Source organism: Archocentrus centrarchus, chromosome 11 (assembly GCF_007364275.1).
Source record: "Archocentrus centrarchus isolate MPI-CPG fArcCen1 chromosome 11, fArcCen1, whole genome shotgun sequence".
Taxonomy (NCBI): domain Eukaryota; kingdom Metazoa; phylum Chordata; class Actinopteri; order Cichliformes; family Cichlidae; genus Archocentrus; species Archocentrus centrarchus.
The window spans coordinates 28,146,077-28,160,663 of NC_044356.1; the positions used below are offsets into that span (position 1 = coordinate 28,146,077).

At 37.8% G+C, this 14,587-nt stretch overlaps 1 protein-coding gene and 1 long non-coding RNA gene across 2 annotated transcripts; both read left to right on the plus strand.

The window, feature by feature from the left end:
* The first annotated feature begins 7,105 nt into the window (after nucleotides 1-7,105).
* LOC115787685 (uncharacterized) lies at nucleotides 7,106-8,019 on the plus strand. The gene is made up of 3 exons (XR_004020538.1): nucleotides 7,106-7,161; nucleotides 7,335-7,484; nucleotides 7,920-8,019. It is a non-coding gene; the product is annotated as an uncharacterized LOC115787685 (long non-coding RNA).
* A 1,092-nt stretch (nucleotides 8,020-9,111) lies between these two features.
* LOC115787708 (uncharacterized) lies at nucleotides 9,112-13,146 on the plus strand. Its single transcript, XM_030740486.1, has 8 exons — nucleotides 9,112-9,154; nucleotides 9,560-9,696; nucleotides 9,792-9,885; nucleotides 10,208-10,325; nucleotides 10,479-10,702; nucleotides 10,831-11,002; nucleotides 11,187-11,314; nucleotides 11,780-13,146. The coding sequence occupies exons 2-8, from the start codon at nucleotides 9,656-9,658 to the stop codon at nucleotides 12,095-12,097; spliced, it is 1,095 nt and encodes a 364-aa protein (XP_030596346.1). The 5' UTR covers nucleotides 9,112-9,154; nucleotides 9,560-9,655; the 3' UTR covers nucleotides 12,098-13,146.
* The last annotated feature ends 1,441 nt before the right edge of the window (nucleotides 13,147-14,587 follow it).

Below are 14,587 nucleotides of genomic sequence, written 5' to 3' on the forward strand. Positions count from 1 at the left end.
TAAAAATGGGTGCTTTTTCAAAACCACATAGCTAAATGTGTAAAACTGAAAAAATGGCAAACACTCATCAACAGTAAGAACTAAAGCCTTTAATCTTATACAGATTAAAGCTGCAGGATGTAACTTTTATAAAAAATCTGGTTTTTACATATTTGTTAAAACTGTCACCATGTCAGACAGTATGAGACCGATAATCTGCGAAAAAAAAATGGAGCTCATCCACCTCCTCCCCTGAAAAGCTCCCAGTCAAAAACAACCAGTCAGAGCCAGGAGGAGGGTCTTAGCACTGTCAATCACTCCTGGTGTATGCTGCTCAATGTAGTTGTGTGCAACACTTCATAATTTGGTATCGATCCTATGTAAAGTAAACACAGGGCCATTATCACCGATACTGATACCAATACTTTTAATAATTATGAAGAATTTCCATGAAGTTTAATGGTTTGAGATTTTTTTCCTTTGGATCATTTACTAGTTAAAAACCCCAGGATAGAATTGGGCAAAGTTTATATATAAGTAGAAAATACTTTATCAAATAAAAGTTATTGTTCTGAAACAATAGAACAAAACAATTTCCCATAAATTGATGTCTGGATTTTTTTTTCATAAATTAAGTGTACAAAATCATCACTCAAGAACAAATGCAAACTTTTTTTCCAGGTAGATTTTTCAGAAAGTATAATAAAAAAATTTAATAAAAAATGTCCTTCATTCACTAATTTTCTACAATTTAAATTAAATTTGATTTAAATGTTCATAGCAACATCCTTTTTTTTTCCCAAATAAAATATGTTATGTATCACATGACAGTATAACAAAACACTGTGGGGAGGGGAGGAGCAAAGTGCTCTGTGCTTGTGACAGGAGCGACACTTAGACAGTCAGCTCGTATCTTTAATGAAACCGCCAGCACTGCATACAGGAGAGAAACTGAAGCCAAAGTATCGATCTCATTACACTGATATTGATCAATACCAATACAACGTTGCATTCTTATTATCGATATTAGGATCAATCTGCCCACCACATAGCTCAATGTACTAATTGCGGAGAAAACAACTTACTTACTACTTCTCTGCTGTTACCATTGGTGGTGGCCATGGTTAACTTCCGGGTTCTAGCAGAAATATTCCTCACCCCAGCACTAACGCTAATGCTAATTAGTAAGCTAATGCTAACCACTAAATGCCGCTCCCACTTGTTAATTGAGTGATGGGGCCTAAGACATAACCAGAAAGCAGTAATCAGTTTTTTTGGACGTGTAGTTACATTTCTCGAGGTGCATGTCAGGTTTGCTTCAGAGAGGATTTTCAGTTATACAAAAGGATCAATGCAGAACTCTAAATCAGGCCTTATTAGATCGATAGAATGATAATTTTTGCATATAATCCAGAAAAGTTACATTTATACATCAAGCATTTAATGTGTCCCAGAGTGCCGTTTCCTTCCACTGTGTTTGCAGAAATCACATAAAAAAATACACAATAAAAACATAATCCAGATTCCTCAGCTGCTAATAGCATTTCCTACATTTGAATATCAGCCACCATATTGTGAGCATAAACTATCACGTTTTTAATGCAACAATAGGAAGTGACATCATCTTGCTGGGAACTGTAGTAATTTATTCTTGAAGGCCTCTCATAGCTCTACTGGTGCTGAAAACTAATGTTTGACTATGGCTTTCTGAATACAAGTAGGGCTGCAACTATCAATTATTTTAGTAATCAAGTATTCAATTGATTACTCCGTCAATTAATCAAGTAATTGGATAAGAAATAATTTTTCATTTTAACAATTCATCAGCATATTTTAACTTCCGTACTGCAGATGTTTCTCTGTGTGAAACAAACAGGGTGGATGGAGCAGCTACAAAGTTCTCTGTTCTTCATGTTGCTGATCAGGTGGTTGATAAAAACATTTTGACGGAGCCCCTCTGTACTGAAGAGGGTGGAGGGGGCACCGAACGATTGCTAGTGCTAATGGCAGCCCCCCTTTCCCCAGTACACTGTGGTTATAGATCTGTTCTGGTGGCTACAGCTGACGTAAAGAAAAAAATAACAGCTGACATCCTCTGCACAACACGCGCACATTCAAACATGCGCACTCACAGCTCAGAGAAGTAGGGGCGTGAAAAACATCTCAGCGATCCACTCGTGTAAAGGCTCGTTTTGTTTTTTTTGGAAAGGCTCCGCTTACACGGAGACACCTGAGCTGCAGAGCTGAAACGAAACATCAAAGCAACAAATTTGTGTCGAGGATTTTTAATAATCGAATTGCATTATTCCAAGAATCGTTGCAGCCCTAAAACTTGCATTAAATTTTTAGTTTGTGTATCAAAATACATGAAGGTTGGTATTTACCTTTCATGCTGGGATTTTTTGTTGAATCGGAAGCCTGAAATTTTCCTTTGATCTTCATTTTCCCTCTTACTTCTCTTCGTGTTCATGCGGTTATTTCGATTTATGCAGCACACGCGTGACCATAGTGAGATCAAACGTACACACTGTGAATGAAACTGTCCGTGCTCTGTGGTAGATTGCAAACTGCGGTGAAATGATACAGGCGTAAGCAGCGATAATAGCAGCGACCTAGCCGGGCGGAGTCTGTGAGGTGTGCACCTTTGAGAGGCAGAGGATCGCAATCTTTGTTGGATTTGAATCAGTACGTTTTGCATCCAATAAAAGCAAAGATGTTACAAATAAATTGGACAGTATTCTGGCAATTTAGTGATATTTCCACAGCTGTGGTCTTGACTGGTCTTGAAATAAAATCCCGAGTCCGCAAGGTCCGGTCCATGACAAGACCGAGACCAAATGCGGTCGAGTCCATGACAAGACCGAGACCATCAAAAAGCGGTCTCGAGACCGGTCTCGAGACCAAGACCGATCTCGAGTACTACAACACTAGTGGGGAGTTCAGTTTCCCACCACCATGTAACTTCAGCCTGATATTAAGTGTGTCATGGCCTTGGACACAACCTAGAAAGAAATGCGTTTCCTACTTTGCACACTTGGTCTTTGTACGAGAAAATTACAATTACATCCCAAAGAAGTACACAGAGGTTATTTGACTTGAAAAACAAATTTTCCATTGCAGTAGACAGGCAATCGATGGCTGTCTGCAGACTGCCGCAGACTGCTGAACCATAATTTTAAACCTAAGAATACCTTTGAAAAGGTTATACTTCAATTCAATTCAATTCAATTCAATTCAATTCAATTCAGTTCAATTCAGTTCAATTTTATTTATAAAGCACAAAATTACAAACAGTCGTCTCAAGGTATCAAGGTACATCATTCATCAAGGTACATCATTCTCAAATCTGGGGGTTCTACATTAAGCTAATAAAAAAAAATAATAATTTGCTGTGCATGATCCTCTCCAGGAGCCAGCCCCAACTTTTATTTGAAGTAGCAGGTGCGACAGTAGTGATGGGGACAATATCAGGAAATCAGTCACATCCCGACCATCCCCCACCATAAATTATGTCCATACCTGAACTCAGTACTATTTTCAAATTACCACAGCAGTTTATCTGTGCTTTTCTCATTAATTTTGTTAGCATTTTGTTAGAATTGCTAGTTTTGCATGCAACAATAATTCTCCCATGATCCTGCTGCCCACAGTGATCACCTTTGGCACCCCAGAGGAACTCAAAAAGAAAAAAAAGGGAGTATAAATGATTGTCATGTGACCATTTAGCAAATACACAAGAAAGCCTCAGTAAATAAAATCAAAAAAGTGTCCATTAGATCAGCTGGTTAACCCATTGGACTTCTCTATGGACCTTTCCCAGCCTAATTCCTTAATTTCCCTAGAATCGAGTAAAAGAAAAAAACATCTGAGGTCCCAATGTACTTACCAAATGACAAAGATATCATTCTTGAATTGATTTAACCAAAAATGTTACGAGTACTTGAAAAATTGTCACAAGTTAAGTCCAACTGTTGTGTTACTATAGTGCACAAAAATGAAGCAATATTTTATTATCATGTAAATTCAGCCAAACACAAGAATATCAACTGCAGTTCTCCAACCACATTAGCTCCTTCATGTGGTGCCCATACTGTGTTGATTCAAGGCATTTCAGTCCATTTTATTGTCCATTCATATGAACCCCTCATCTCAGTGGGTTCCTGACCACCTTTTCTGAAAGAGACAAGAAACACTGAACAGTATCTTTTGTTAAAAAAAAACAAATAACATTGAAAACATCAAATGTTAAATTTTATTTTATTTTATTTTTTTAGATAAATGTGAAATTTCCTATTTCCCATTTTTGCATTTCTAATTTATCTTACTTTTCTCATTTCCCCCCTTGGAAAACATCACATTATTATAATAAGCATCAGTAAAGAAATAAGGAAAATTAATAATATAAAAGTAAATATTTAAGAGTATAATAAGGCTAAATATTGAGAGTATAATAAAGAAGATCAAAATGAATATCTCTCCACCACTCCTCCTATCACCACATCTTCCTCCTCATCCATATCATTTGTTTGTATTAATGGCATCTGAGTTCGATCACTAGGCATAACTATTCCAACCCCTCTCAATATCATTGCTTTCGCAAAAGTCAACAGCACCGTGCAAAAACAAAACATCACACATAATGATAGAATGACAAAATTTGAACCAATATTGCTCCCATTGGTCCTAATTTATCCTGCAACCAAGCATTAGCTGACCATCCAGCTCCTTCTGATGGACCAAATGCATCCCTAATATGTATCAATGCATCAATTACACTAGTGATATTGTCTGAACTATCTGGTATTAATGTATAACAAGCATCTCCCGTTAAATTCAGAGTCATGCATAGGCCACCTTGTTTGACCAGAATATAATAAAGAGCCATACATGTTTCAACAGTGTCAATCTGTGACTTTTTTGAGTATTTGACAAGAGTTCAAATCCTTTAATAGTTTCATTTGCAAAACCCTGTAGAGTATATGTAATATTATCAATATGATCTGCCAAAAACACAACACCATACCATGGAAAAATTCCTATATCCCACTTTTCTCCCAAATTTATTCTCCAATGGTAAGACTCCAAGTTATGAAATTGAGCAAGTTCTCTTTTTCTTCTATTTCCTGAAATTACATTGGATTGGTTCTTATTGGGTGCTTCACCCCTCTGTATAGTTTAAACCTCATATGGCAATTTCAAAGCTGCCATATAACAGCATCTGTCCACCCATGTGGCAAAAATATATATGCTTTATCACCACAAACCCACCAGATGTCTTTAAAGTTTCCTATAGTTACATTACCAGGCAACATTTCATGTTTCACACTCACAGTTTTACTCTGTTTTTGATATGGTATCTTAAACGTCACTTGAAACAACTCTGCATTCTTAGGCCTACGCTCACCAAAATCCATCATATATCTGCACAGGAAAAACGATAGAGTAATTTTTTCGGAGTTAACATTATTTTCATCTGAATGAGTTGTTTTTACACATTTTAGACTGAAATCATTTCGATTGGCCGTTAGAATCGGAGCAAAAAAACAGAGGAAATCCTATTGGAGTAAAATAGCTTGAACACGCCCACTGAAGTTTAAGTTTCGTTTCTACCGCCATTTTGTTGTCCCGCAGTGAAACAGAGGCGACTGGTATCTGTGAGCAAGGTAAGTCTGCAAAGTACTTAAAAAGGGACCGTAGACATATTGTAATTGGGGTTTTTGAAGCTTTTATTAGTAAGAGACCCTTTATCTCTAGTGGAAAGATGCCGTGGTGCTGTGCGGGGAGAGGGGAACAAACTGAGTGGTGGTTGGCTAACAGCTAGTCTTAATTGGTCCATGTCAGCTGCTTAAATTCAGCGATTTTGAATAAGCACTACCTATAATGTTTTAAAACTTTTATATTTTCACAAGACAACATTTTAATTTAATCTGAGTAACACCTGTGAAGCTAGCACTGCTAAGGTGGACATATGGAGCTAGTATTCCGCCTTAAAAAATGGCACGGTAGGACTATAATATTACTCCGCTCTTTATCCCGAATGTAAAGCAGTGGTAAAGAATGAAGTAAAGGTTTTCTTTGTACAAAAACTGTCATAATCGCTTATTGCCGGTGTACATGTGTTGCTCATCCGCTAGAAAAGGTAGTATATCATTCTGGTCCTAATCCGCATCAGATTCAATAGCGGAAAAGGCGGATATACACGTCTGCTATTCGGTCTTAGCAGGTTTAGCTTCAGTTTGTGTAGTAACACGGCTGTTGTTCAGATTAAAAATGCCAACATTGTGAAAATACACAGGTTGAAATTTATTTAACCCTTTAACAGTGGCGATCGGCGCCAATGCACCTGCTACCTTCCCTTACTTGCCACGATTAAGACCGAGCGTATCGACGCTGAGACATCTGATCAAACGCACTTTGAATTACCGTAATTACAGCACCGTTTGTCCTATCGGAAAAATTCAAACGGTTTCTGAAAGCTGGGAAATTGCGCTTCACACCCAGTATAGGGTTATTATGGTAAAAGGCCTGAATGGCGGCACCTTTGAAGATGATACCTGTGTATGACACTGATTTTTCTTCCGATTTTAGTTGTAGAAATTAGCCACGTTTAGCTGAAGAGCCTAGCTACTCAGCACGCTGACCCTTCCTCGCCCCTTCCTCACACATGGGACATTAGTGAATGGAGTGATTCTTGTATGTGGATGTTTTCAGCCTTTTTAAAAGAATATGATGGCGTTAAGGTAGATTCTGATCCATGCTTTAATCTAGAACGTGGCGGTAATGGACCTACAAGTTGCTTGCTAACCACGATAAACCACAACTGTTTCAACCTGCTTCTCCATTAGCAAACGGTCATTTTACTCTGAATTGATTCGTGTGTGTACACTGTTGCAGTCTGTGTTTGGTTAACAATTCTGCAGGCAGCTAGTGTGCAATAGAGTAACATAAACTTCACATTGCTGCAAAATAGAGTTCGCCGTTAGTATTTTGCATGCATTCACAACATCAAAACAGAGCATGTGATCTGAATACATGTGTTTTTGTTCACTTCAATCTGATTATTTAAAAAATATATTCTTTTCATACCAGGAAGGATGCAAGCTGTACGTGTGAAGTACAAAGTACGACAGAAGTACATCTGTTTTGAAGGCCAACTGACCTACATTTCGTTTTTGGAATGTGGTGAGTGCAAATATAAGTTTCCAGCATGTTTTATAGATTGTGTTAATCAGTCAGGTTTTGGGGATAGTGCAATTATAGCTGCTATACCAACTGTTATATTTGTATTTTTTTCATTTAATTCACCTTTCTATGCCTTATTTCAAACATGTAATGCAATTTTGTTATGTTCACAGTTGTCAAAAAGTTCAACATCCCAACCTTGGACCTAAAAGTCTTTGATGACTCAAAGACTGAAGTTGATGAGGAGGTTTTTGATTTCCTTTTGAATAAACCAAACCTTGGTGTGCTGGAAATTTGTCTAGCACAAGATCAAAATCCAGAAGGTAAGCCATTTTGAAGGGTCAATGGTTTATTTCTGTATAAGATATTTTTGGCCATCTTCATGAGTTTCATTGATAGGATAGTGGGGAGAGAAACTGCAGTCCAGATCAGCATATTTTGGTTGATGCATGTCCACCGGACATCACCAACCTGGGATGTGGTCATAAAGATTTTTCCTTTTTTAGCATTTCACACAGCATTTGAAAATGTTTGAACATCAACAATTTCACCTCTTTCCAAAGTGATTCAGAGGCTGGTTACCACACAAAGGGTGTGCATAGGCTGTTACTGTTGAAAGAACACAATCAAATGTGCCTGAATTGTTAGTTAAGTCTGTTTAAAATAATTGTAGTTGTTATGGGGCTTTTTTTGGTTACTATGATACTACTTGTGATTGCATGTTGCTTACTGTTAATTACACCAACCTAATGTTTTAGATGATTTTATGGATCAGCTGAGTTGTCCTGCAAGCAGCTCCTTTACCAGCTCCAGTGGAGAAACTGAAGTGGACTCTGATGGCACCATCACATTGCAACCAGGGTTATTATAGTTAATGAAAACGAACGAAATAACGAAAACTGAAATTGAAAAAACATTGTCGTTAACTGAAATAAATAAAAACTATAATTAAAAGGAAAAAACGATAACTAATTAAAACTGAATTGTGAGTTTACAAAACTAACTAAAACTAACTGAAATTATCGATAAACTGACTTTCATTTACTTGTTTTTTTTGGGGGTTTTTTTTAAGCCTTGTGGATTGATATGAAATCATTGTTTCCGCTCTCCGAGTTTAAGCTGGGAGCGCCACAGGACAACTGTGTGAGTGCGCATGTGCGTGCGCTCACCGCGCTGGTCCGCAAAGTAATGGCTGCGGTCTGCAGAGAAAGCGGCAGAGTCCCGTATGGAGGTTCTTTGAGTACAAACACCTGCACACGACCACAAGATAATTAACACACACAATCCAGCTACACAAGCATAAATGCGGACATGAGGTCGGCAACTTCTGTAGGTTGTGTACAGAGGCCGCAAAGACCCTGCAGGTTTAATTAGCGAGCATCTAACCAAGCTAGCTCCAAAACAGAAGCAGCTTCAGGTGGTGAGAACATCAGGATGCAGCTGGATTTGAGCTTTGACTCCTTCAAAGAGTTTGTTTTTGTTTAACACCACATGTAGGCGTTATTAATCTGCTGCACTGATGCTGAACTTTATTGTGGAGTTTATTGTAGAATTTATTGAGTTTGGGAGTTCATGTTTTTCTTTGTTTCTCCCTGTTGATGTTCATGTGTGTCCTTAATATTATACACATTTAGCATGTCTTGTGAACAGTTGGTTGTTTACTATATTTCTTTAAACTGTATCTTTTGTCAAGTTTTCATTACACAATAGTCACTTTTGCGCCTTGAATCTTACACCTGATCAGGTATGAAAATACTAAAACTAATACTGAAACTAACTGAAACTAACTAAAACTAAGCATGAAACCAAAAATAAAAACTAATAAAAACGAGCAAAACCACTCTGAAAACTAATTAAAACTAACTGAATTAGAGAAAAAAAAGTAAAAACTAACTAAAACTAAACTATAATGTAAAATCCAAAACTATTATAACCCTGATTGCAACACAGTCCTACAACAAGACAGAGAGCTGGAGATGCCTCTCTTGCCCAAGTAAGTTTTGCAGATTACTGTATACCTTCCAGAAAGTTTACACAAATTTGAGTATATTTTATGGATTATTGCCATTGTCGTAAAAGCACAAGATTCTGCTGTCTTCCCTTCACCAGCTCATATCCCCCCATCTCCTTCCAGTGTATAAATCTCCCCAATGTGAAGCATGTAAAGGGGGAATTCCTCCCTGTTATTAAAAGTGGATTTCAGGCCATGATCATGAATATGTAAATAAACCTCAAAACTATACTGATAAAACTATACTAATAAATGAAACTGAAAGAAAATAACATGCCAACATTTGTTGTTGGGACTACATACGTTTGTTTTAATTAAACACATGGATTGAACAGGTATTTTCATGATATATTGATTATATAATGTTATATTTTTACCATCACTTAGGTGATTGAAAATGTTTTAAAGAACAAGCCAGGAGGAGACAGGATCATCAATGAGTATGCTCAGACAAAAAGCCTGACAGACAGCAGACGGCGTGACATGGTCAAGATATTGGTTGCGCATATGACAAGTGAACATGGGTATGCTGAAAATTTTCGATGCACCTCCCACAATTATTTTTCTAAAGGTGTCATTCACGCCTTCTACAGTGCTCATAATTTGTGTGTCTGTATAGGACAAGTCCTTCAAGGCGCATCAAAGAGGACTATGCAAAGGGTATCATCACCTTGTTCCCATACCTGGCTGATCCTAGGAGCAGGTTTGGTTATGTAAGTTTAAAAAAAAGAATGGGTCTGACTGCTTGGGTATGGTTTGAGTAGAACTGAAGAGCTTTTTTTCTTTGTGCAAGTCCTCCATTTATGCCACATTTATTAACTTCCATGTTTTAAATCCCTGTAGAGTTAAACACTAAAATGCTGAGCAAGTAAGCTCAGATGCTGAAGCTTTAATGATAAAAAGTATAAAGAGACATGTAATTCAATCGGTAACATTACAGGCATGTGAACTACAATCTGTAAATTACAGTTACTTGCATTCATGGTTGTCTTTGCTTTGACAGCTTTAAAAAAAACATTTTTAATCTACTTTTAGGAGCATTATTACAATGCAGAAGATGGGAGTGGTTATCTGGCTTGGAGACTGAAGTTTGTCCAAAAGGAAGCTTCTAATGGACAAAAGAAGGCCCTCAGATGGTCAAAAACACAAACGGGTATGAGCATTCATAGAAGTTGGAATTCAAGTGTCATTAATTACCCACATTTCATCCTGAGACCAAACTGCACACATAAAAATCTTTGCAGTGTTCTGAAGCCTTGTTTGTGAAATCCTACGACACAGTGCCATATTTATATCCATTTTATAGGGGGACCAACAGCTGATAGAGACTGTTTCAGAGAAGACGACTGCCTAATGACAGACAGCTTGTGTTCTGAGGCCATTGCACTGATGAAGCATACAGCTGATGAGGGAACTGTTATGAGGAAGATGAAGCAGATGTTCAACTATCGCCAAAAGCTCATTCATGACCCTGTGAAGTCATCTGGTGTCTTTTTGGACTTCCCAAGATTCCTGGATGTAGGAGGATTAGTAAGTTTATCTTCCTTCAACTTCCCATACTGTTGCATGTTTAAGTTAAGGTGCATATGAGAAAAAATGATGATTAGAATTTGTTTGAACAAAGGATATTTAAAAACTTGAAATCATATATTCTGCAGATTGAGCAAGATTTCACATTGATGTTCAATGAAGTAATCTCTGCAAAGTTCCTGGAGAAGTGGCCCACTATCTACAAGCAGAAAGTCCTCGAGCAAAGCCGTGGTCTCACACAGTCTGATGACCTACAGTGCCTTCTTCAAAATGCTGAAGGCACAACAGAAGTGGAAAACGGTAAGATAGAATGAATCATAAAGAAAGCGCTCAATAAATTTATTGTTACAAATTTTATATGAATTGGTTTATTTAAAGTGAAACACTGCCACCTGCTGTCAAATTTTGGTAAACTTTACCCCGGAAGAGGTAAAACAGTCACAGGTAAGTTTTGGCAGCTCATATTTGTTACTTGTTCTTCCAGGATGGGACAGCGACATGTCATCGATTTTGATCCTTGTGCACCTGCTGCCACCATCACCCCATGGACGCAAGAGACCAGGAAAACTCTCAGCGAGACAAGCCAGTGAACATCTGGTGAAGTTCATCAAGGTAAGGTTACAGTAAAGAAAACATTTACATGGATCACAATATTTCTGGTTAAGTTCGATGTTACTATGCAACTTTTAATTTAATGATTACTGCTAAGTGTATACAACTTATTCAAGCAATCTCTACATTCTGCGTCCCCATGTGTGGGATGTATGTGCAACATCACTAATTAAATCATGTAAATTTTGAACCACTTGCATTATGAGCCAAGAACTATTATGAGTAAAGAATATGACATGAGTAATTCTGAACTTATTTCTTTGTAAATTCATTCAAATAGAAATGCTAAAATTGCAAACAAATCACTGTTAAGCCAGTTTTCATGCTTACGTACAAAAAAACATCTTAAGAATCTAGCAGTTAAAATGGAAGTGGTTTTGTTTTATACCAGTCCCTAATCCTGCAACCCTCTTCTTCTAAACCCAAGTTGCATCATGTTATAATGTTGATCTGTTTTTGTCACAGACGGGGACAAGCCTCCAAGGGCACCTTGATGGCATCACAGAAAGCCTTCAACCATACCTACTTGCAGTGGGGACTCAGAAGAGTGTGATTCACAAGTACTTCATTGTGATTGACAAACACGCAATACCTTGTAAGTCACCAGGCTCCCTTGCCTGTTTTGATGAGCTTTTTAAAGCTCACTTTGTCTTTGGCACTTCATATGACCATGATCTGGTCAATGTGTACAGCTTCCTGCAGACCACCATTTATGAGATAGATGTTGAAACAACCAAAGTGAATCCTAGGGTTGCAGAGTTGAGGGCTCGGATGCTTCGTTGAATAGAGTTGTCTCCCCCCCTAAGAGCTTCAATGTGGTATTAAGTTGAGTTGGAATGTTGTGTTTCATTTGTAAGAGGTCCCACACAAATGCTAATTCCCTGACTAAGCACTTGAAAGTGATCCATGGACTTTGCTCTGGTAAGACACTTCATCTTAAATGTGGTCAGGCTGGTTGTGCTCAAGTTTATGGCACATTTTCTGGGTTCAGAAAGCATCTCAAGAAAGCACATGAACACTCTTCCGATCCTGGTGAAGGTCCATCTACAGCTGAAGAGTCATTTGGAAGTCACTATGATTTGCCCTCTCCGAGTCCTTCTGATTCAGTCCAACTTAAGAAATCTCTTGTGAATAGTTGTGCAGCAACAGTTGCTGAACTTAAAGTGGCAGGTGTAAGTGAAAGAGCAATTAACTCTTTGGTCATTTCCCTGGAAGAAATTGTAAGTGATATTCAGAATCAAGCAAAAGAATCTGTGAAAAACAGTCTGTCTTTACAAGAACCTGTCAAAAGTGACACTGAAAGCAAAATCGATCAGTGTTTTGAGAAAATGGAAAATCCTTTTATGGCATTAAATTCTGAAAGTAAAAGAACAAAATATTTTGCAGAGAGGTGGGGACGCGTGGACCCAGTAGAACATGTACTTGGTTCCAGATTTGATACACTGCACAATCGAACAACAGGAGGCTACGATCAGGTGGTTGTTACTGATAAATTTGTTTACATCCCAATTTTGGAAACTTTAAAGTTTCTTTACAGTCACCCTAATATAGAGGAGATGATGGCCAAGTCAAATTCAAGGGAAAATCTTCTTAAAGACTTCTCTGATGGAGATCTTTTCAAGAGCCATGCACTATTTTCGAAGCAGAATCATGCTTTTCAAATTCAACTTTTCTATGATGATTTTGAAACTGCTAATCCTTTGGGTTCAAAACGGGGAATCCATAAATTAGGAGCTATATATTTCACGCTGCGGAATTTTTCTCCTAAGTACAATTCTGCTCTCCATAATATTCACTTGGTCTCTTTGTTTCATGCTCAGGACATCAAAACATATGGCTTTTCTAAGATACTTGATCCAATTGTGCAGGATATTAAAATCCTGGAGAGGGATGGAATTAAGGTTCCCCTGTATGATGACCCAGTCCGTGGAACTATTGTCCAAGTTACTGGTGACAACCTTGGTCTTCACTGTATCTTTGGTTTCGTAGAGTCATTTAGTGCCAGATATTGTTGCCGCTTTTGTCTTGCTGAGAAAGAGGACTTTCAGACAGACTTTACAGAGGATTCACCCAAGATAATTATGCGAACTCAGACACTTCATACTGAACATTGTCAGAAAATTGAGGCAAATCCCAGACTTCCATATGTGATGGGTGTTAAACAGTCATGCATTCTAAATTCATTGCAGTACTTCAGTACATGTGAAAATTTCTCAGTTGATATAATGCACGATATCTTGGAGGGAGTGGCACAGTATGAAATGAAGCTGATTTTGTTGCATGTAATAGATCAATACACAACATTAAAGGAAGTGGACAGGAGAATTAGGAGCTTTAACTATGGATACATGGAACAAAACAACAAACCACCTACAGTGAAGTTGTTAGAGGACTCAAATGATTTGGGGCTGAATGCCATCCAGTCTTGGTGTCTCCTTCGGAATCTACCACTCATCTTTGGAGACTTGGTTTGTCCAGATGATGACCACTGGTATTTGCTACTGCTGTTGCTTCAAATAGTGAATATTGTATTTTCACCAGTGTTATCTAAAGGTATCACTACTTTCTTGAAACACCTGATTGCTGAACACCACAGATTATTCAAACATGTGTTTCCACACAAGAAGCTGCTACCAAAGCATCATTTCATGGTGCATTATCCTACATGTATACTCAAAACAGGGCCAATTCTGCATAGCTGGTGCATGCGCTATGAAGCCAAACACAGTTTCTTTAAAAAACAGTTGAAAAGTTTCAAAAATATTACAAAAACATTGGCAATAAAACATCAAAGTCACATTGCTTTCAGTTGGCATACATTTGACCCCAAGAGATTGACCATTGGACCAGGTAAAATGATGTCTTTAAATGCATTGGACTGGGGCAGTGAGATAGCAGAAACTCTTCAGCTACCAATAAACACCAAGGTATTAAATGTTAGATGGGCCAAACACCATGGAAATGTGTATCGTGCAGATTTGGTTGTTTGTATAAAAGTCCATTGTGAAATGCCAGTTTTTCATAAGATCTACAATGTTGTTGTGAAAGATGACAGGTTACTGTTGATTACTTTTGCACTGCAAACAGTGTGTTTGAATGAGCATTACAATGCTTTTCAAGTTCTTTGTACAAGAGATGGACCTCATGCCATTTATGTTGAAGAGCTTTTTTGTGCCAAAGCTTTTGATTTACAGGTGTCATACAGTCATGGTGATTCCAGTTTTTATATTGTTCCATACTGTTTCCTGTGAGCAATAAAGGTGGCTGTTAAAG

Excerpts from the sequence above, each read along its gene's own strand:
- LOC115787708 (XM_030740486.1), top strand. The coding sequence starts at position 9,656 with ATGGTCAAGATATTGGTTGCGCATATGACAAGTGAACATGG. Across the intron at positions 11,003-11,186 it reads CACAACAGAAGTGGAAAACG|GATGGGACAGCGACATGTCA; the intron begins GTAAGATAGAAT and ends TTGTTCTTCCAG. Across the intron at positions 11,315-11,779 it reads ATCTGGTGAAGTTCATCAAG|ACGGGGACAAGCCTCCAAGG; the intron begins GTAAGGTTACAG and ends TTTTTGTCACAG.